Below are 22,408 nucleotides of genomic sequence, written 5' to 3'. Positions count from 1 at the left end.
TGTTGGCAGGCGCTCCTTTGGGCGGGGGGGAGGGGGGGGGGGGGGCCTCTCCGGGGTCCTCCTCCCCTCACGGCCGTGCCAGGCCCCGCCGACCCGGCCCAGCCCAACCCAGCCCGGGGAGCCTTCGCCTGTGGCGGGCGATCAAACCGCCGCGGCAGCTGCCGCCCCGTCCGCACCTGCCCCGGCCCCGCGGGGGAGGAAGGGGTCTGCCGGCGGCTGTTGGCCCCGCGTAGCTCCCCCCCCCCCAACCTCGAGCCGGCGCCGCGGGGTGACCCGGGCACCCCGCTCCCCCACCCCCCCCCCCTGCGACCCGGCCCTGGTGCCGCTTCGGTGACGGCACGGCACCCCCCCCCCGCCGCCTCCCCGGTTATTCATAGAAAGCAGATCGTGTTAGCGGCCGGCACTCGGGGCGGTGCGCCCCGTGCTGCCGTGAGCTGGGGTTCTTCCTCCTTTTTTTTCTTCTTTTTTTTCAATTTTTGGTGTGACCTCCTTGTCTCCGGGCTGGGTTACGAGCAGAGCCTCCTTGACACCCAGGCCGGGGCTTCCCGGGTGTTTACACAGCCGCAATTAAGAGCTGAAACTTGACGTTGGCCAGAGGCCCCGCTTACGATGTGTGTAAACAATAATAAATCAAGCGCGGGTTTTGCCCTCAGACGCTGCCTCCGTTAGCCTCCTGTCCCCGGTCTCCGGAGAGCGGTCCGTAGCGTTCCCTCCTGCCCCAATGCCAGCTGTATGGCCCGGAGTCCCTCGGTTGAAAATAGAAGTAGTTGACGCATCCGTGCGATACCCCCCCCCCCCTCTGTATAGCTTACCACGATCTCTTTTTTTTTATTATTTCTTAAATATTTTCTGTCGTCCTAAGTAGGAACATAAAATCTAATTTTAGATACGCAGTCACAGTATTTTATTTTTTTTTTAACTTGCCACTGTAGTTTGTCACCCCTTTTTGTCAATTACATCAAAGTAAATGACCAGTATGGTTTTGGGAGGGAGAATGCGACTGGCACGATACCCTTATAAGTGAATTTTTATGCTCTGCAGTGAATTTTCTTTTTTCGGTCACATGCAGTTAAGAACTGTTTGGGCAAGAACCAGCTTTGTCCTTGCACCCTATTCGGAATAGGATGTGTGCATGCCGTTAAATAGATCACAAGAACAGCAAGCATGGACAGCATGTTCTGGTCTGTGGATGCTGGAAAATACTTGAGCCAGCACCCTATGGAGGGCAGCGGGAGGTTGTAGATCACTTTCAATGTATGCTAAATGTCTCATCTAATTGTTTTTTTACAAAGCTAAATTGCTCTTTCTTAGTCTTTATAAAAACATGCACATATAGTTAGCTTATAATACCGTTCATAATTTTATTCTAGAGCACACTCTGCACAAAGTTTCACCAGTGTAGACTGTTTGATTGGGGGAATTGTAACAACTATAGCTTAAGAGATTTATGCACCTTGCTATTCTCTGTGCTGTAAATACATTTACAGGTTGTTCCCTTTCCTCTGTGGGGTGTAAACTGTTTGTGGTCTGCCTGTGCTATGGGGTTATATCCCTGTAGTTGTATATGTGTAGTTAAAAGTGGTGTAGCTTCTGTAGCTGGTAAGTGTTGAAGTCTTGTTTAATAATGAGCCCGGGTTAGTCCCTGTTAGTTGCGTGTACACGTTTTATGTCTTATAGTGACCAGGAAACAAATAGTTGTGATTGTGTCAGAAATCCTTCTACGCATTTCCAGACGTTGTCATTGCTAGAGTATCAAGCAACAGCAGATCCATTTTGAGTGCATTTTCCAAGTAGCTCTGTAAAATAAAATTGCAGAATTATCCTTTTCCGAGTCTGTGTGTAGCCATATGTCATCATTACATTTAAGTTTTAAAAAACTTGGGAGGAAAAAAACCCAAGAGATCTCACATTTATTCAGTCTGAAGGAAGAGTTTCGCACTTCTTGGTATGCTGTTGTTTTTAATCTATCCAAAACAAGTAATTCTGATTTTTTTTTTTTTTTGAATGTATGTTCTGAATTTTTTTTTGTGAAGTGTGTAGTGTATTTTCACTGTTACCTATTACTGCTTTACATATTTTCTTGTAATCTTATGATTGATTGACGTATCAACAGGAAAACGTCAGTGTAGGTTTCACTGTGTTTTCCTAACATAAGTTTCAATTAAGTGGTGAAAAGCGCAGCTCCATTTACTTCATGCGCAGGGTGAAGATAGGTAGCTCAGAGCCTACTGAGCTGCACGCAAACTTTGAAGACTGATACTATTCATTCTCATTGATCTCCTGAGTGATTTTGCGGCATGCATTTTTTTTTATCTGTGCCTGTGTGTCCTTCTCCACATAAATTGTATGCTAATGCCTGTCTCATATCTGAAATGGGTCTTATTATCATGTAGTTAAAGTGCTTTGGTAGACTGGAATTTATCTTGTTACCATTTCCTGTGTGCTGATAGGAAAACTGTGAATTATTCAAATTTTGTGTGTGTAGTTGTTACAGTTGGTTGTGGTTTTACTTTGTATTTGGAAATGTCACTTTGGCATGTAAAAAGTTAGGCTGCTATTAAATAACTTAGAGCCTTGCTTTATATTCTTTCTTAATGTAGATACAATTTTAAAGATTCAGATTATCTTTTGAATATAGAAATAACAACACTAGGTCCTTGCGGTCTTGCATTAGTGCAACTGAAAGGAGTTTAGAATGAACGAAATATACCTGTCCATTCTAAATACTTCAGTCTTCTAAAATGGGTATGTCTTCCAGAATCTGTACTTTCAGAATTTTGTTTTCTGACTGTTTTTCTCATACATTTCCCTGTACTGTAAATGCAGTGCTGTAATAAAGTCATAATAATTCTGATTGCTACCACAGCAGGTTTAGAAGTGTTTAGAAGCAATTCCATTTCCTGGAAGAGAATAACTCTTTTGCTGTTATTAAGCCCTGTACTAACGGCCAAGGGTGAATGATCCTCAGAACCAGTGCTGTGATAGCGGAACTGCTTGTTCTAATGGCTCTATTAATGTCCTGAATGAAGGGAGATGTAGTCCAAATTGTGTTTCAGAATATTGTGTAGTGGCCTGGGAGCCAAATGTTACCTCTGCAAAACTGGCACACATGTGAAAGCTTACAATAAAGCAGATTAATATTTTTATTTCGGTGTAAGTAGGACTGAATTTTTTTGTGTGTGTGAAATTTAAAATTCCACAAATGTTACTTCTCTCTTGGAGCAGCTGGTTGCTTCAGTCTCACTTGTTAAAAGAGTCTGCAGGTTTACAAATGATAAGTCTCTGGGGGGGGTTATTTTACCACAGCTCAATGCTGTACAAAATGTAAAACAACTAACTGCTCTTCTAAGCAAGAGGATTCCAAGAGCAAGGAAAAAAGCTGCTGACAGAGTTCTTTCCTTTGCTTACTTGCTGCCAGATGTTACCAAAGTATTTTACCCAGACCATTGTTGCTCTCCCTAAGATAACTGAATGCTGAAGTGTTCGCGTTTGGTAGCAGATTCTTCACTTTGTTCAAGGTGATTGTTTCATGTTGTAACTGCGGAACACAGGTATCATCAAGTGGAACTAGGAGTGGGGTAGAAAATAAAATGACGACACCAAGAATCTGGAAATACCGATCTTAGCTGTTAATGGAGCACTGACATGCTTTCATGGAGTTGGTAAAGGGCAGGAACATGGTTTCCCTGCCAGCAGAGTGGAGATAGCAAGTTGTGTATGTTACTGAAGGACAAAAAGGATGTTGGTCATAGAAGTGGAAATAGAACTTAGGTCTGCTTGTCATTGCTGCTTGCTTATCATGCTTCATATGAACGTGCTTGCTTGTTTTTAATATAGCAACTATTCCAGGCTATGGTGTTCTCATTTTTTTTCTACATTTGTGTTTAAAAGAGCTATTTGCTGTTGAACAGGAAGGCCGTTTAAGTACTTAGACAGTCAAAAGGTGATTTTTGAAAATGAGAGCTAACTGACTGTTATAATTAGGTACGGTCCCTTAGCCTGCCCATAGCCTTACCTATGGGTCTTCTGACAGTAAATTCAGGCAAAAAAGTAGAATATGGTAGTTTACTGCTGGTGTACTAAAAGAGGGATCCATATTTTTTAAACCACCGATTCCAATTTATATTTTGTGTGAGAGCTTTTGGAATTGCCTGCGTTTTTTTTCTTGAGGACAGAGGATGCTAGGAAATGTGGCTATACTATACATCCTGCTTAGCTTTTTTCAACTTACATTGCAAACAAAAAAAAGGGAAAAGGATATTATCATACTTATTACTGAAAAATAAAATCCAGGTCTTTTATATTCAAAGGAAACAGGTGATTATGAAAGAAAAATTGGAGCATTATACATGTTTAACATGCCTAAAGAATGTGGAAACAAAAATGGGTATGCTATGTTGTATGTTTTATAGCAAAGGAACTTGGAACTTCCAGGTCAGTGTATGGTCACTTAACTATGTGTTCTAGCCCATTTGTGTGTGTTCTAGGCCATGATAGTAGCAATGCCAGGAGTAAGGTTACCTGGGGTTTTTTTATTTTGAGATGTTGTTTTCAGTAGCTTATTTCTTACTCATCAAGGCAAGTTTCAGTATGACTGTCTTTGAGCAGAGTTATTATGGAAACCTGAAGTTAAATGACTCAGCATTTTGAAAATGACTTTAAGGGAAAGTAAATATGTTAATTTAAAGGGAGTGGGGGGGAAATGCTTGTTTGGCTTATTGAAGATCATATCAGCACTTCGGTTCTGGAATTTAGCATTGCAGAGGAGAGAGGGGAAGAGAGTGTAAACATTCACATGGAGCGTATGGCTGTTCCTCAAGAAACTTCAACAAATCATAAACTCTTCAAAACTGATTCATGCATGTTATTCAGCAAATATTTATTAACTAAACTATCTGAATATTCCATGTACCACAAACATATTCCTGTCCTTTGGTCCTTGCATGTCACCTGACTGTGCAGTCATCATCTGGACCAAGTAGTTAAGCGTGAGGCACCCCACAGCAGTAGGTGATGGGTAAGTTTAGTCCTGAATAGTCTTTCTTTATCTGTGCTTCTTCTCCAACCCCAGAATGCTTAGGCAGCAGTTGCACTCGTGGAGGGCTGAAGACCAGTGTTCAGGGTGGGGTGGGGAACAGAGATAGAAGCTTGGTGGAAGTGCAGTAGGCCCAAGAACCTGGAGAGGTTGTTACTGGCAAAATGACAAATGGTCAGAAATGGAGGAAACGAGAGAGGACAAGAGGTGCAGAAGAGGACAAACTGTGTGTTGGTGTGGAAGGGTAGTATGAGGCTGAAGAGCAGAAAGAACACGGACAGGAAAATAAGGGGGCATGGAGAACGTTGGTAGCAGGAGCAGAAGAGACTAGAACGCAGCGCGTCTTCATTGCGAAAACTACTTGAACTGATTGCTCCTGGTTCACCATTACTAGAGAGTTGTGGACAAAGTAGAGCAGGAAAGGAAGAATTTTTACTTGATCACCATTGTGACAGTTGATTTTAGGGCCTACACTTAGCAGCAAAACAAAATTGTTCATGTTTGACCAAATGGCAGAGTCAAAAGAGGGAAGATTCTGTGAAAGTTACTGACTATTAGAACCAGATTTGATGGAGAGTTACAGGACCAGGATTTTGTGTCACGTTGGTTTATTCAGCTAGTCCAAGTTGATGCTTGGTTCATTGACAGGCTCATTTCTTAAATCATAAAGGACATAAAAATGAAATAACTGACAAGGGAACATCTTAATTTTGAATCAAGTGTTTAAATGTCAAAAATGAGCAGGGGGGATTTTCTTATGCATTCAACATCTTAAGTCTATTTTAAATGCAGTCATTTATTAAGTAAACACTCTTCTTCATCCTATAAGTGTACTTCAGTAGCATTTTGAATTCAGTCTTTCATAGAAAGAATCATTAGAAACTTGTATGGTTTTGTAGTAAAAATGCTGGAAAAGTTACATATGGTTACATAAACTGCTTGCTAACTTTGTGATGTATTCAATAACAATAAAGGTGTAGTGAGTTTGGTGGTTATTCTGTGTCTTCTTTATGAAACCGCAAAGTATAAACACAAAACAAGATTAATTTCAGTCATAGTTTATTAGGTGATGATACAAATCAAGATTAAAATAGGATTTCCCATTGCTTTGGCTTAATTCACCTGGAAGGATATGGTAGAATGAGTGTCTCCAGAAGTAAGGAGATTCACCGCACGCTTGTGTGGCAGTTCCAGACACTTCAGTGGCAAAGGAATGGAATTGTGTCTAGCACATACGCAAACCTGTTGTTTATCCATGTGAAGAATGATGGGGAAATGTGGAATGTGGAGTTCTGCTTTTTTGTTTTTTTTGGGTTTTTTTAATGAAATTGTGTTTGAAAAAAGTAATTAAGTATCATTAAGTAGGAAAGTTGTGCTAGAATCAGTTCCAGCTGTGGAACTGCTGATACACACCCTCTGGTGTGTGTGTGGTTTTTGGTAGTCTTTCTAATGCAGTACTCTTAGCACAATAGCAGCAAGGCAGAAGCTACACTATCTTCTTGATTTTTGGTCCAAAACATTATGATGATAGCACATTGGGTAAGTACTGAGGAGGAAAAAGTCCTTCTCTGTCCTGTGACAAGTAGATATGTGTGAGGAATCATGATGTGTATGGTAGTATTCACAAGCAAGAACTGTAAAGTCCTTCAGTTTGCAGTGTTAACAATACAGGGGAAAAAAAAACAAAACCCTGAAGGAATCTGTATGTTCTATGTGAATATTGGGGATGAATGAGGGAGTAATGGGAGATATTTTTGCTCCCTCACACCCTAATGCCTTGGGAGTCTTGGAGCAATTAAAGGAAGGAGGTTTCCTTTCTAGCAAGTTGTTTTACCAAAATTTGTGTTGAGTCCCCTTAATTCCTTACTATTACTTTATGGAGCCAATAAAGCAGGGTCAAATTATGATGTGAAATGGGTAGGAGAAACTGAGATGATGCAGGAAGTTTCTTGAACTTGAGAATCTTTTAATAGTTAGAAGTATGAGGTTTTCATTTTGCGGAAGGTAGAAGAGTAACCTAAGGATTTCCTTCTTCAATGCCAAGAACTCCCTGGAGGCACGATACCTAAGCATACTGAGGTGACATTATTTTATGACTAGATTGGATAGAATTTCTCATCTTTCTCTTCGTCGTCGTTAAGAAGCGCTGTGGTGAATTGGCGATTACATGACCATGAACCATGGTTGTGCATGCTTCCCAAGAAATATGTTGGTGTAAACACAAAGGATTTATGCAGCATGAAGGAGCTGAAGTTCTTCAAAAGACCCAGATGCCCTTAGTTCTGCTTTTATTGTTGTGCTTTGAGAAATATATGCATCTGTAATATAAATTTTATCAGTTACTGCATATGCAATTTTGGCTTGTAAAGTGGCACATTTTTTATAATTCTTTTTTTCGTATTTGGTACCTGCAGATAGGAGAATTTCCAGAATTCCTTTAAAATACCGAAAGCAGAGTTTACACAAAAAGCAAGTTGCTAAAGGCACGCAAATCTTTTCACGAGATGGTTTGTTGTTTGTCATGCTGTGTGACATTGTGTGGTGATGCTTGGAAGATAGTCTGTGATATAAATACTTAGAATGGTTTGTGAAGTTCTGAAATGGGATGATATGAAATGAGGATGCTATGAAAGATCAATGGGACAGCAGAGCGGTGTATATAGCATTGGAGAGGTCTTGCTGAGCAAAGTCAGTGTGACATAGTATATATGTTCAAAATCCTACAGGCAAAGAAAAGTTGATGATAGCCTGTAGTGTATTTCTGAGGAAATTTAACTTTAGTGCTGGATTTTAATTTATCGTTAATTTTCAATTTCCTGAAGTATAATAGGTATTTGGTTTTTTAATGTAATCTCATATTCATCAAGATTAATATATAAATAACTTTACTGCACCACTAAACAATAAAGGGAAAAAAGTGACACAAAGTGAATCTCATTTTACTGCAGCTGAGAATTGGTTTTGTGGCTTTTTAGGGCTTGTGTCCCAGGGAAACTGGCAGCATAGCTGTTATGTAAAAACTGTTTAGCTGTACCTGTGTAGTGCAACTCCTTGTGGCTGATACTGTGTTCCTGAACAGGAACAGCATCTCTAAATAATGACTGTACTTTGTCAGTACATAGGATAGAGGAAAAGGAAGCCACCTTGCTGTTGAATGAGGAGGACTACGTTGTCGTTGAGCACAGTTTTAATAAACTTGGATGCATCAACTTCATATTGATTTGTTTGTCTAAATGCTACTGAACGTCTCTTTGTAGGCAGGTTGGTGGAGACAGATAACCACTTCAGCAGAGGTAGGATGAATCCCTGATGACAGGGTGCCTTATATACTCTATATATTGCTTCATTGTTATCGCTGTTTGAATCTACAAGAATATAAATCTATCTTGATCTTAATGTCTGCTAATATTTGTATATGTGAATGTGTGCACAGGTCTTCATTTCTGTGCTTGAATGAACAAGGTCATATTTTTGCTTTGTAGTAAAAACTTCAATTGTGGTGCGTTTTTTAAGCGACAAAGCAAGTTGCCCTTGGTTTTAATTTCATAGTTAAATATCTTCATTATTATGATAACATGACGTTAAAGCTTGTCTGCAAGAGGAATGATAGGAAAAAATAAACTGGCAATAGCAATTCCAAGCTTAGGCTCCACAGTGCCTTGGTGTTGTCTCCATCCTTTAACAGGTGTATCTACTCCCTGTTCTTGCCCCCACTGCAATGTGCAAGCTTGTATCTCTCTTATTTTCTTGTCTGATGTGTTTTAGGGCAGAACCTACCTTTAATTGCTGTCGGGTATCTCTTCGAAGAGGGCAATATGACTGCAGTGTCCTCTGACTCCTTCTCAGCCAAACCTTTTCCTCCGCAGCATCTTTCACCTGGGCCTGCATTTCTTCAGTACCTCCTTCTTTCTGCCCTCGATATCTCAAACACTGTCTAGAAAATTGCCTGTTTCCAGAGTTTCAACAGAAGGCTTTGTAGGCAAGGGCTACTTTCTTCTTCATACATGAAATATTTTTGAGTGACCGGATCTGGCAGCAGTGGCACCTTTGCTGCAGTTGTTTCTGAGTGAAGGGAGCAGGTTTGTCAGCTTTGCAATGGTGAAGCAGTCCTTCTTTAGGTCTGAGCAGAGACAAGGAGTAGATAATTCCAATTTATCTGGCAGTGACCTACATTCAGAAGATGCTATGAATAGTGAGAAATCCTCTATTTGAAAATAGCCAAGTAAGTTGAGGTGGGTGAAAAAAAGTATCAAAATTATAGAAGGTAAATAGTGTGCAAAGAAGGGAAGAAGAGGGTACACTGTCTTCTCAGAAAGGAATTAGGAAGTTACAAAAATGAGAGAGGTCTGTTCTTTGGGGACATAGGTCTTTGACAGTTGAAGAGAAAGTGGTAAGAACTTCTAATGTGTCATCTGCCCCCTGAGGCTTCAAGACCAGGTGTACCAGTCTGGACTGAAACTCCTTCAAGCTCAGTATTTCATCTCTAACCGATGACCAAGGCTTATACCGCCTTACAACTCCTCCGAGTATGGTCCCTGCTCTTTTAGAGCTATGTTTCGTGAACCAGAGATGGCATCTATATTGAGTGGCCCTTACCATTTTGGTTTTCTGTGAACTTGTCTGAAAAACATTCCTTCTACACTAGCGTGGACAAATTTTGGTTCTTAGTATATTAATTATTATATATAAATTATTTGGTTCAAATATCAACTTAATCTCACTTTCAGAAATATTGGAGTTACTTTCATTCCAGTTCTTATGTGGCTGGCAAAGCTGGGAACACAGGAACTTTTGTCTGGGTGAGAAGCAGAGATAACCTCATCCAAGATCTCAGCTGTGTGTTTTAGCTGTCATATCATTGCAGATGGCCTTTGTACAAAGTTAGTGTCTGGAACTTCCCCTGACTTAGTTTTGCAGCCTTTATTTAATGCTTTTCAGCAATTGTGTTTTCTAAATACATTTTCGCAGTCTCTGCTACTTTGATTTCACAATCATTACTACTCTTTAAAATTAGCTTTAATATATCAAACAGGTGATATTAAATTAAATATGATTAATTTTAAGTGGTAATTTTTGGAAAGCTTTTTAAAATTGCTGAGTAATCCTGTAGCAGAACCTGTCTTTACAGAACACATGATCCTAATAATGGCTCGCGCCCCTTCCTATAGTTTGTTAGTTTTTATCGTATATTGATCATAGCCATCATTAGAATACATTGTGTGGTAAAATCAAAGCATGATTATGAAGGAGATTTAAATTAAAAAAAAAAGTATTTCACCTTTCTTAGTTTCGTGCTAAATTTTTACAGCACTGATGAGTTATTTGTAATTGCATTTCATAGTTTTATTTTTGGGATGTGTCTTGTCTAGTCTAAGCAGACAGACACTGAGCCAGGGAGTAAAATATGAAGGTTGAACAGCAAGTGAGTTAGCAGTCCAAATGTAGCCTTCTGTTAGAGGTGTCAGAAAAGACAAAGATAAATATGGAGAATAAATGGAATAAGATGGAGGAAAGTTCAAATAATAGCATGGGACAGTAGGTTTGATTACAGAGCATCAAAAATGCAAATAAATTTTGCAAAACATGCAAAAAAAATCCTGTCAGTGTAAATAAACTTGGGGAAGGAACCACATATAAACTGAAATATTTTCTTTAATCGTGTTGTCTCAGAAAGTATGTTCTATATTGTTGTCTCCTTCTGAACATTTCTCTGTTGGTTTTTAGGTTTCTGTCCTCTACATTGTACATCAGTGGGATTCACTCTGCTGGAACAGAATAATGTCTTCTTCAACCCATTGAAGGAAAGGGGTGAGCAGCTTTCTCGTGGCTAATATTTTATCTGCATTAGAAAGCAGTGTGCCCTGGAGGCAAATATCGTTATGTACTTTGTTGAAAAGTGAAGCCATTCTAGATGCTTTTCATTTGTCAAACAGGCTTGCTGTTTTGATTTTGGTTTCTTTTTAACTTCGTGTGTGAATATAAGGCTCTTTGTTGTAGAGCAAGTACCAGGACTGAAGTTAAAGAAGAGTGAACAAATAGCCATGCTGACTCTGCCAATCGTCCATTTCTCTCTGAAGGACTTCAGAGGAACGTGTATAGGGGAAAATGAGAAGAAATGATTACTTGTTAACAAGTCTGTTGGGTAGTTTCTTCACAGCCCTAAGACAGTTAGTGGTTAGCTTATACCCTGAAGCATAACTATTTATATCTCTCTCAAACATCTGTTGTAGCTTGTATATGTTAAAAATGATATTACTGAACTGCAACAGCTTACTTGCACCTTATGTTAGTGTTACTGGGTGGTCCCTTTGCTCTTAATTATGAAGGACTAAGTACAGCAAGTGAGGAGTGATGTATGTTAAATGATCACTTTGTATACATGCTTCAGGTCACCTTTAATCTCTTAGATACTTCTTAACTTCCACAAAGTCTCCACATTTCTAATTATGATTACTGCTCTTAATTTAGCTTCCTTTCTACTTTGTGTTTTAGCTTCGTACTTATTTTTGTTAAAGGCTTCAATTTTTTTCCTTTCACTTTGTTTTGCAGAAGTCAATGCTTTTATGAATTCCCTTTCGCCACAGATGTCAATGGAGTTTCTGATTGCAGTTCATGCATCAGCTTCCAGTTTACATGTCCTTAAACATTTCCTTGGGTTTTCCTTACACTTAGTTTTCAAAATAAATAGAACGAGAGTTAATTCCGTTCTGCGTGAAGCAGACTGGCTGACTCTCTCAGCCTTGGGTTATTTTTTTTTTTAGTATTTGTAACTCTTTGAGTATAACACAAATGCACAGTTTTCCTTCTACTGTCAATTTCTTTAACAAAGAATAATTGACATTTTCAAAGCTAAGTTGTCCAGAAGTCATGTGTTCTTAGGCCTACTTCAGATACGTTGGGCCATACAATACTGGGTATCGCTGTGCTGGTTGAGGATGGTCCTGCTGTGAGTTGATAATCGCCACACATGAGCCAGAAATTACCACACTAATAGGTCAGCCAAGAGCAGGGGTTGTATGAGTGCATAGCAATGTGCTTCAGACAAAGTCAGCTGCTTTACATCATAGCCACCTTTAACAGCGAGTTGAACTAGCCTAGCTGACTTAATGTAAAAAGGATCAGAAATTATTCACATGTTCTGTGGGCTCAGTGGTAGAGCTGTGGAAGTAATTAGCTCTGGCAGGGTGGCAGTGATAAACATCTGGGAGCGATACCAGCTTCGTCTAGCATCGTCGTTTGCAGAATGAACATCTGCTTAGGCTGTGTATCTGCTAAATAGAACTGGATGCTGTATCCTAAATTAGGTTATAAAAGCCAAATGTGTAAATACCTTTTCAGTTATTTTTCTTAAAGTTTAACATAGTTTGTTTCTTACCACTACTGGGTAATGAGAAGTTGTTTCTCTTTAGTGAACCAAAGTAATTCTTCAGTTAATTGCCTCAAATTAAGTGTGTGATTAGCTTAATTTGTTCTTCTTGATTTGCAGTAGTTGTCTTCACTAAATCTCATCAGTTGCTATCTTGCCTAATAGCTTAATCTTCTTCTACTGTAATTGAAAGTCAGAGGGGAAGCTCTTACGGGAAATAGAGGATATACCCATGTAGAGCTCTTTCCAGCCATTCCCCTGAGAGAGAATAGGGCAGAAGTCCTTGATGAAATAATCTATGGATCTAGCTCAAAGTTGTGCACCTCTTTCTCCCTTCGTGTGGCTTGAGGGACATTCCAGACGTGGAAGGTCTCTTCCTTATGAAAATCTGGAAGGAAGGGTTGGTCCAGCTTGTCTGATTCTCCAGAAATTCTTGCCATGTCCTATTGTATTCACCAGTTTACATGTGTTATCTTTGTTGTTTCCGTCCGCATGTTGTTCATTGTGTCACTAACGTGATTTCACATCCTTACTTAACTCTAAGACATTCTTCCTCTTCTGCGACTGTTTTACCTCTTCTTCTTTCCTCCTTTCTGACTAAGAACTTATTCTTCTACCACAGCCAAACAATTTCTTTAACAGCATTTTGTGAGGAACTTCTTCAGCTTCTAAAACAGTCACTGAATAGTGTTTACTCTTGCTTTGTTGATCTCTTCAACTGTTCTGCTTTCATTTTCAGGGTTGTCTGGTCTGTGCTTTGAATAGCACAGTCAGAAATTAAACGTCTGCCTTTTGAGAAGGAAGAAAAGCAATGTTTTGTATGTGCCCTTTCACTCTATACATACAGAAAGACACTAATGCCTCGCTTGTAAGCTACCATTTTTGAAAGAAAATAAATATTTAAACGTAAGGCAAATGCTTACAGGGCTGATGTTTTAGAATATGTCCCCTTAAAGTCATTTTGCTATTGTGGCAAACGCTGATGGAAGTTTAACACTAAATGATTAATGACTATAAAATTTTTTAAAAATCTGAAGTACTTCTGTCAGTGAATGCGTTCGTGTCATTCCCCTTTCTTTTTTTTTTTTTAATTTTGGTGGAGATATGGGTAATATTTGTTGCGTTTCAAAGAGATACTGATGTTCTGTAATGACAGACAAACTAGAACCAGAAAATACTTTCATGAAAACTATTAGAAAAAACTCTGAATGCAGTTTTTACTCTTTTCCTCTGTAAATTGTATTCTTAAGAAAAACATACTTCAGTGTAGAAGTTCATAGAATGGTTTGGGTTGGAAGGGACCTTAAAGATCAACTGGTTCCAACCCCCCTGCCATGACCAGTGACATCTTCCACTAGACCAGGATGCTCAGAGCTCCATCCAACCTGGCCTTGGACACTTCCAGGGAGGGGGCAGCCACAGCTTCTCTGAGCAGCCTGTTCCAGTGTTTCACCACCCTCATGGTGAAGAATTTCTTCCTAATATCGAATCTAAATCTGCCCTCTTTTAGTTTAGAGCCGTCCCCCCTTGTCCTATCACTACACACCCTTGTGAAAAGCCCCTCTCCATCCTTCCTGTAAGCCCCCTTCAGGTAATGGCAGGCTGCTCTAAGGTCTCCCCGGAGCCTGCACTTCTCCAGGCTGAACAGCCCCAACTCCCTCAGCCTGTCCTCGTAGGAGAGGTACTCCAGCCCTCTGGTCATCTTTGTGGCCCTCCTCTGGACCTGCTCCAACACATCCACGTCCTTCTTATGTTGGGGGCTCCAGAACTGGACGCAGGACTCCAGGTGGGTTCTCACGAGAGCAGAGTAAAGGGGCAGAATCCCCTCCGTCGCCCTGCTGGCCACGCTTCTCTTGATGCAGCCCAGGATACGGTTGGCTTTCTGGGCTGCAAGCGCACATTGCTGGCTCATGTTGAGCTTCTCATCCACCGGTACCCCCAAGTCCTTCTCTTCAGGGCTGCTCTCGAGCCACTCTCAGCCCAGCCTGTACTTGTGTTTGGGATTACCCCAACCCATGTGTAGGACCTTGCACTTGGCCTTGTTGAACTTCATGTGGTTTATAAAGGCCCACCTCTCCAGCCTGTCCAGGTTCCTCTGAATGGCATACCTTCCCTCCAGCTATCAACCACATCATACAGCTTGGTGTCATCGGCAGACTTGCTGAGGGTGCACTCAGTCCCACTGTCCATGTCGCCGACAAAGCAGCACCGGCCCCAGTACCAACCCCTGAGGCACACTACTCGTCACTGGTCTCCACCTGGACATTGAGGCATTGACTGAAACTCTTTGAGTGCATCCATCAAGCCAGTTCCTTATCCAATGAGTGGTCCATCTGTCAAATCCATGTCCTTCCAATTTAGAGACAAGGACATCATGCAGGACAGTGTCGAATGCCTTGCACAAATCCAGGTAGATGATGTCAGTTGCCCACCCTTTGTCTCCCAACGCTGTGACCCCGTCATAGAAGGATACCAATCTGGTCAGGCTCGATTTGCCCTTGGTGAAGACGTGTTGGCTGTCCCCAATCACCTCCATGTTATCCAAGTGCCTTAGCATGGTTTCGGGGAGGATCTGCTCCGTTACCTTGACAGGCACAGAGGTGAGGCTGACTGACCTGTAGTTCCCCAGGTCTTCCTTTTTTTCCCCTGTTTATAAATGGGGGTGGTGTTGCCCCTTCTCCAGTCGGTGGGGACCCCCCCAGACCACCACAACCTTTCAAATATGGTGGAGAGTGGTTTGGCAACTTCGTCTGCCAGTTCCCTCAGGACCCACGGGTGCATCTCATCAGGCCCCATGGACTTGTGCATCTTCATGTTCCTTAGGCAGTCTCAGACCCGCTCTTCTACAGTGGGCAAGTTCCCAAACTGTAGCATCCCTTTTAGCTGGTATTCCAGCAGCGACTTAAGATGATATGTGCATGTTGTCTACAGATAGAAACTTGTTCAGCTCTGCAAGCACATGACCCAGTGCCAGAACCAAGATCTGCTCTGCTCGTATTAGTGGCTCCCAAGATACTTTTGTGTACGTAAAATGGCATAGACTCCCAAAGAGTAACAGTTTCATTTAAGCATGAGTGACTGAAAGTCAGTAACATAGTTTGTAAAGGAAGTCACGCTTATGTCATCCTGGTGAACTTTTCTGGTCTTTAAAGCTGGGGTTTGTTTTGTTTTGTTTTTAAATTGCAGTAATGCTTAGGAATCACAGTTTGAGCAGAACTTGACCCAAAGTAAGGCATTAGGTTTGTCTCTGTGCTGAAACTGAAGGGAATCTTGAAATTTCTCCTGTTTCCTAAATGAAGCATTTGCTTGAGACTGTTATAATCTGTAGGGAAACATATCCAGAAAGGTAAAAATTGCTCTTCAAAATGGTCATATACTATAGTAATATGCAATGGTGAAGGAAAGATTTCAAAATAGCTGAAAAATTTGTAGTGATTGAACACATTACAATGAAAAAAGGCTTGGTTTCAGATTAAAACTGGTGAAAATTCTAAAACTTAGTTCTTCTTTACTGGCATAAGTGGAAGAGAGCAGAAATCTGAATTGATACTTGGATGTAATCTTTTTCAAGACATGAGTTCTGTCTTCTTTTTTAGTAGAAGTATTTTTTATAGTAGCTAAACATTAGGGCTCCTACGTGTCAAGGAAAATTGAGTTCTATGGTAATATTTAATGGCAATAGCTTAATGAATTATGTGATTTCAGGCTGCTAATCTGACAAGAAAATGAAATGTAAATTAGTAATTTGATGGATAAACTGGTGGCGGTGCTATGCTTTTTTTTTTTTTTTTTTAATTGCTGGATGTCTGACTTTACAAAATGTTTAATTCATCGGGGCACCAAACTCCAGCTAATGCTTAGAGGGAAAAACATACATAAATTTACTTGTGTTATAAATCCTGTTAAAATTAGTATTTCGCAAATTACCAAATGTCTATGAAAATGAGATTTCTGAATTCCTAGGTCGCTTTTGAAACTGTATAATCATGTAGGACCAATTGTTTAAAAGTTGTTAGATACTGTTCCATTCTCTGTTGAGCCTTAAATAACTTGGATGGTAGATTCCTGATGTCAGAAGTGATTTGAGACTTTGGTTTCCAAAAGTAATTTCAGGCCCTAACTTCGGAATATGGGATTCATACTCAAATAGGGTATTGCTTAATGCTTTTTACATTTGGTTCGTGGGTTGTAGACTGTTATTTCAGTTACAGTAATGCTTAATGTGGTGATAGCCTTTTTCAAAACACAGAAACATAAATATTTGCTCATTTCTAGATTTTATGTATTACGTTTACTCGAAGTTTGTAAATGTAAAACAACCTCAGCCTCTTATTAAAAATCTTGCATTAAAATATAAAATGATACAATGAACTTTTTTGCTGATGAAACCTCTTGCATTTTCCAACTTTTTCTTTTTTTTTATTTTGAGAAAATGCACATAAATATAATCTTCAATAAACTCGATGTGTTTTGGATGGAGGTGTGGATGGAGGTGTGCATAAATCTTTATCATTTTTTCACCTTTTAGAACTAGATTCTAAGTGGTCACTTCTGTAACTGACCTTTTTTTTTTTTTTAAGAAGATTTGTTTACACTTACGATGATTTGACATAACTAACGTTTCTTAACCATGATGGCAACACAGACGTTAAGTATAGACAACTATCAAGATGGACAACAGGTAGGTGTGTGTTTTTTCTCTATGATCTAAATACAGTTAGCAAGAGAAAAACGTTAGCTGTGTCTTTGGCATTGTGTAGGTATCTGTTCTTGTTTGTAAAACGAGCTTTAGAGTGATAAGCTGCTATTCTTTTGTACTTGGATACTTAGGCTTAGCTAATCTTTGCATGACTTCACTTGGGAAGAATGTTTAGATGAGGACTTGTTGGTCTTGAGCAAGCGGAGGGTAAATTTACTTATCTAGAATTATATGCTAGTTTGACTGCATTAAAGTTGATGCAATTATGCTGCAGGCTGAAAACTGGTAAAATACTTGAATTCATTTTAATGAGGCAATTGATTAGAATTGCTAATTAGAAAGCTGGTCAGTAGGCTTTCAGTTTGTTATTTCTGTTAACGAGTAGCTAGAATAATGAAACACTCAGGTGTGTCTGGTCATGAGGTTTCTTTTTCGTACAACAGGCTGTGTATTGCAACAATTTGAATTGCTCAATTAAAATACTGTTAACTGGAGACAAGTCATGGGTGGCCTGTACTCTGAAGACCCAATTTTATGTTCCTATGTGTCAGCCTTAAGCAGTAAATACAAGTACTTCTGTCAGCAGATGGCAACAGCGGTGAACAGTCAGAAGAAAAACAACAACTTTTCCCATCTCTTACAGAAAGGTGTTTATTTGAATGCAATCTGAGATTGCTGATTTTTGTTGTTGTTTCCTTCTTTTATTGCAGCTCTAATTTCTCTCTCCTCTCACCTACCTTACATCTTTTACTTTATGCCCACAGCAAATACATGCCATCCTGTAACACGTCAGTGAAAGTATTCCGTTCTTTACATAAACATGTATTGGGAGAGAACATTTTCTTTCTGTTTGCTTTGTGTTTTAAGCTCTCAGTGACCAAGACAGACAAGTAATTTGGGCGCCTGCTGCTTTTGTAGTTTGGAAATGGCTCACAGAAAATAGCTTACAGTTTTAAGTGAGCTATTTCCTCATTCTAGTGAGATAGAGCCCTGACTGAACATGCTCTCTCCCTTCAATCTCTGCAGATATATGGCTCAACATTTATAACTGCTTGTATGAGTCATCTGCTTTTATTTTGCTCCTCCTCCTTGTCATTAGCCAAGAAATGTGTCCATTAGTTACATCTTTTTTGCAAGCATTCTGGCTTAAGAATCTTCTATGCTTGCTAAGGAAGCTGTTTGCAAGGCAGCTTGCTCTGCTGGGTAGGATATGCTGGCATTTTCTCAGTTTCTGATTTTGCTAGGAGATGGCTTGGCCCCAACAAGTAGTGAAGCACAAACCTTTTGGTTCTCCCAGACTTCTAGTTAGGAGTAGTATAAATTCTTTTTGCTTATGTTGTGTGGAGATAGATTAAATACTGTCAGAGCCAGATTCTCTAATAGTTTATGGAGGCCAGCTGTCCTCTCGGAGGGTTCCTGTGAGTGACGTGATACATACACCTCATGGGAAAAGAGGGCAGAGGGTTGCGTTCTTTATACTATCTTTCTGCAGGTGTCAGTTGTGACTGCCTGGTGACATACAGAACAGTGGCTGTTCTCTACTCGAGATAAAACTTGTTAGGGTTAAAGTAGAAGAAAAGATTGCAGTGATTTCTTGTGTTTATGTTCCCAGTGCTCAAAGGGGAGAAAACAAAGGAGTTTGGGTTGGGGGGTAGAAACCATGACTTTCAGAGGTCAGGTTCCTTTAAGACCTTTTAGTCTGAAGGATATTTAGCTGGCGGTGATGGGATAACCACTTCCAACACCTTCAAAGCACCTAAAAGGCATTACCAGGCTCTAGTGCAAATTAGGAGGTGTCAGTGGAATCTGTGGCTTTACATTGTTTTTCCAGTGGTGGCAGATTGTGTAACTGTATGTTAAATGGATTTGTGGAAGCAGTTACTGCTGTTTTCTCCAGTAGCTTGATGTTCCTAAAATAATTTGTTATTACAATATGTAAATTTGAATTGTAAAAGTCAGGGGAGGTTATGCTGATGATAATTGAAAGATTGGAGGGACACAGAGTATTTCAGTTTTTTGTAAGAGAATGTGCATTTTCATGGGCAAGAAAAACTCCAGGATCCCTTTTCTTCAGTATCCTGATATAATGTACAGTAAGAAATAAGAAGGAAAACTTAAGAGTAGAAACTTTCCTTTGAGTTGTTTTCATCCTAAAGGCTGCATAAAAGCAGACATCCCCATAGACTTTTTGATTTTTTTGAGCAGTGTACTCTGGCCTGTTCCAGAAATAGTCACTTCAGAGACAAAATGCTGTAACAATTTACCAATATATGTCATTCCGATTTTAGAGCCAAGTGCTGAAACTTGACCTTTACCCATCAAAAAGTGTCAAGGATTGAAAGAGGGGTTTTGTTATTGCTATGGCATTTTGTGTAACTGCCAAGTCATACCAACCTTCTGGCAATTTAGTAGCCCTTTGCATTGCTATTTCCTTAGAAAACAGTGCACTTATTTTACGTCAAGCATACAGATTTACTTATAACTTACTCTTTTTCTACAGATGCAAGTAGTAACAGAGTTAAAAACTGAACAAGATCCCAACTGCTCTGAAACTGATGCAGAAGGGGTGAGTCCTGCCCCTGTAGAATCTCAGACTCCAATGGATGCAGACAAGCAGGCCATTTACAGGTAGTAATGGACTTGTGTTCTGTCTTTTGAAGGGTAAAGAGTAGAGGATTTTTTTTTTTTTAATTAATAGTAAGTAGCTTAAAAACAGATACTCTTGGCTGTCTCAGTAGTTTGCAGGGAAAGAATGAGATCAAATTAGCTTCGCTGTCAGTCTTCAGCTGAGGAAAAAAACCTTTCCTGTATTGTGGAGTTCTTTGATTTCAGCATAGTTTTAAAGGATATTCTAAAGATGGCTACCTTTAAAATACAAGTGAAATTTAGTAAGCTACTCAGACTGTTGAACTATGGTCACTCTTTGTTATACAGTAGTTTTTATCTTTAATGTGCGATTTTATTTTTGTTGTCATTAGGTTGATCTTTACTCCCTTTTCTTTAGGGATAACCTCCTCTTACCCAGTAATTAGTCAATCTGGATTAAGTGTTGATGTATAAACATGCTAATTTGAGATTTTCCAGTGTCAAGTGCTGTGCTAAGCAGTATGCCCAGTTTTGATAAGGTTAAGTGTTCTTTTGCTCTAAATGCTTTATAAAGACGTATTACCAGTTTGCAGGTTAAAAAAATACAGAACAAAAAACCTGAAGCACAAAGATGTATCCACTCATTTACAGACTTGTGCTATCAAAATCATCTTCTGCTCTGAGCATTATTTCACAGGAAGTCTCTGAGTGTAGCCTGGATACTATTCTTGGTTCTGTAAAGTTGTATGTAATGTATAAATAAGGCCCACAATGAAGAATGAATGAATTTATTAGACTTTATTTCATAATTTAAATCAGCATTCATTCTATTTGTAAATCCTAATCATCTTTTCTGATGCACTGTGTTAATGTATTTCTTGCTAGTCAATTACAGTGAATTAAAGTGTCATAGCTTTTTAGCTTGTGATTGTTCTCTTTATTTAAATACACATACTCTAGTGCTTTACTTGCCTCTAGAGTGTGTGTAAATCAAAATGAAGAAAACCCAAACTTTCATCATGTTTTGCTATAGCCAGTGATGTGCAGTCTCTTCCAAGACTTGTCTTTTTGTTTCTTATGAGTGAGTGTTATCTTACATGAGTTAGATGTCTTACTTGTCAGTGGTGTACACCTAAGTGAAAATAGTTATTCATGTATTTTAACTTTTGTTCTAGGCATCCACTATTTCCCTTGTTAGCACTGTTGTTTGAAAAATGTGAACAATCTACACAAGGCTCAGAAGGCACAACTTCTGCTAGTTTTGATGTAGATATTGAAAATTTTGTAAGGAAGCAGGAGAAAGAAGGAAAACCCTTTTTCTGTGAAGATCCAGAAACTGATAATTTGGTATGTATAAGCTGTTTCTTTTATTTCTGAAAAAATCATCAGATTTGCCTCTTGCTAATTTCTGATCTCTTCTGGTGCTTATAGTTTCTCCTCATGTTTTTCTTCCTACAAGAGATTCTTCTTTATGTTAATGCTGAGAAACATTTTTTTAAAAAATTTCTTCTGACCACTTTTTTGTTCTTACGTGTAAGCTTTTACTGGGCCCTTCACAATTGTTTCCCATTCTAAACTGACTGAGATCAGTATATTAGAGACAAGCAGAAACATACACTTGCCATAGCCAGATTGACTCTGCAAATCAATTTTAGTGTCAAATGTATAACATGTATTTATCAAAAACATGTAACCAATGTAGATTTTTTCCAAGTATTTTTTTTTAATCAGGGTTAATGTGGGAGAAGAGCTGTTGTAAGATGAGCTTAGAAACTCTTTTTAACACAGACAGATTTTTTTCTTATGTGTCATTGTCTCCTTTAGGCTCTCTGAAAGTCCTTCCTGTGATGAAGCTGTGATTTCCTCAGTCCCTTAGTCTCCCTCTCAAAGCACATCTCTGCCTTTCTCTCTTTAGAGTCATGTTGCAACTAGATTTTATCACGTTCAAGAATGTTAGAATTATAGACATCAAGTGTTTTGTTTAATTTTTGAAAACCCATTCCTTTAAAGGGACTGTGTAGTGAAACAAGTCTTCATCCTTGAGTCTACCTCATAAAACAAGAAGCTACCTAAAATATTTATGTTATTGGGAGGCTGTAAACAACAGAAAAGGTAGTGTTTTAAAGCTGATATCTAGAAAGATTGATGTGGTCAAATAATGTCCTGTGTGGGAGGCTAAGGTAGTGTACCTGGAGAAAAATGTTACACAAAACAAAGACTTAAACAAGAAATAAATCTGAGATGCTGTTTAGAATTGGCAGGAGCATTGCAGTGAATAGCATGTTAGGAGGGGCACATATTGTCGCATAAAAGGGGTCAATTTTGGCTGCTTTTGCAAGCAGCCTAAATAGTCATTTTGCATAACTTGATTTGTTTTCCAAGCACTTTATGACCAGTCATTAGTGTACCGAAGTTCTGGGAAGATAGTATTTAAATAGTGTCATGGAAAATAAAGCTACAAGAGCCTCTATGTATAATTAGACCAGTGTGAGAGTAAAGAAGGCAGAAGACAGTATGTCCTAGAGTGAGCCAAGCTTTTACAGCTCTGGCTAAAGAAACATAAAAAGTTGCCTTCTCAGCTACTTGTTATATCCTTTCAACTGTAGGTTACAGTGCCCAGGACTGAAATATCTTAATGCATTGCATCAATGATCTTAGTCTATGTAACTATAAATTCACCTCCAATTAAATCATCTTCAAGGATGGATCAAGTTAACACAAT

General features: G+C 39.3%; 1 protein-coding gene across 7 annotated transcripts in view; it reads left to right on the top strand.

The window, feature by feature from the left end:
• The window catches only part of PKNOX1 (PBX/knotted 1 homeobox 1), a 52,317-nt gene that overhangs the window by 587 nt on the left and 29,322 nt on the right, over positions 1 to 22,408 (top strand). The window contains exons 1-5 of one of the 7 annotated variants that reach the window (XM_075431363.1): positions 15 to 8,328; positions 10,760 to 10,843; positions 16,985 to 17,082; positions 19,601 to 19,728; positions 20,862 to 21,033. In XM_075431363.1, coding sequence (XP_075287478.1) covers positions 17,032 to 17,082; positions 19,601 to 19,728; positions 20,862 to 21,033 — 351 coding nt within the window. In that variant the 5' untranslated portion in view covers positions 15 to 8,328; positions 10,760 to 10,843; positions 16,985 to 17,031. The other 6 variants (XM_075431352.1, XM_075431343.1, XM_075431331.1 and 3 more) reach the window with 6 other exon arrangements.

The sequence above is a fragment of the Opisthocomus hoazin genome, chromosome 1 (assembly GCF_030867145.1).
Source record: "Opisthocomus hoazin isolate bOpiHoa1 chromosome 1, bOpiHoa1.hap1, whole genome shotgun sequence".
Lineage (NCBI taxonomy): Eukaryota > Metazoa > Chordata > Aves > Opisthocomiformes > Opisthocomidae > Opisthocomus > Opisthocomus hoazin.
The sequence above is the reverse complement of the archived record's forward strand: the minus strand, read 5'-3'. Positions and strand labels throughout refer to the sequence as shown.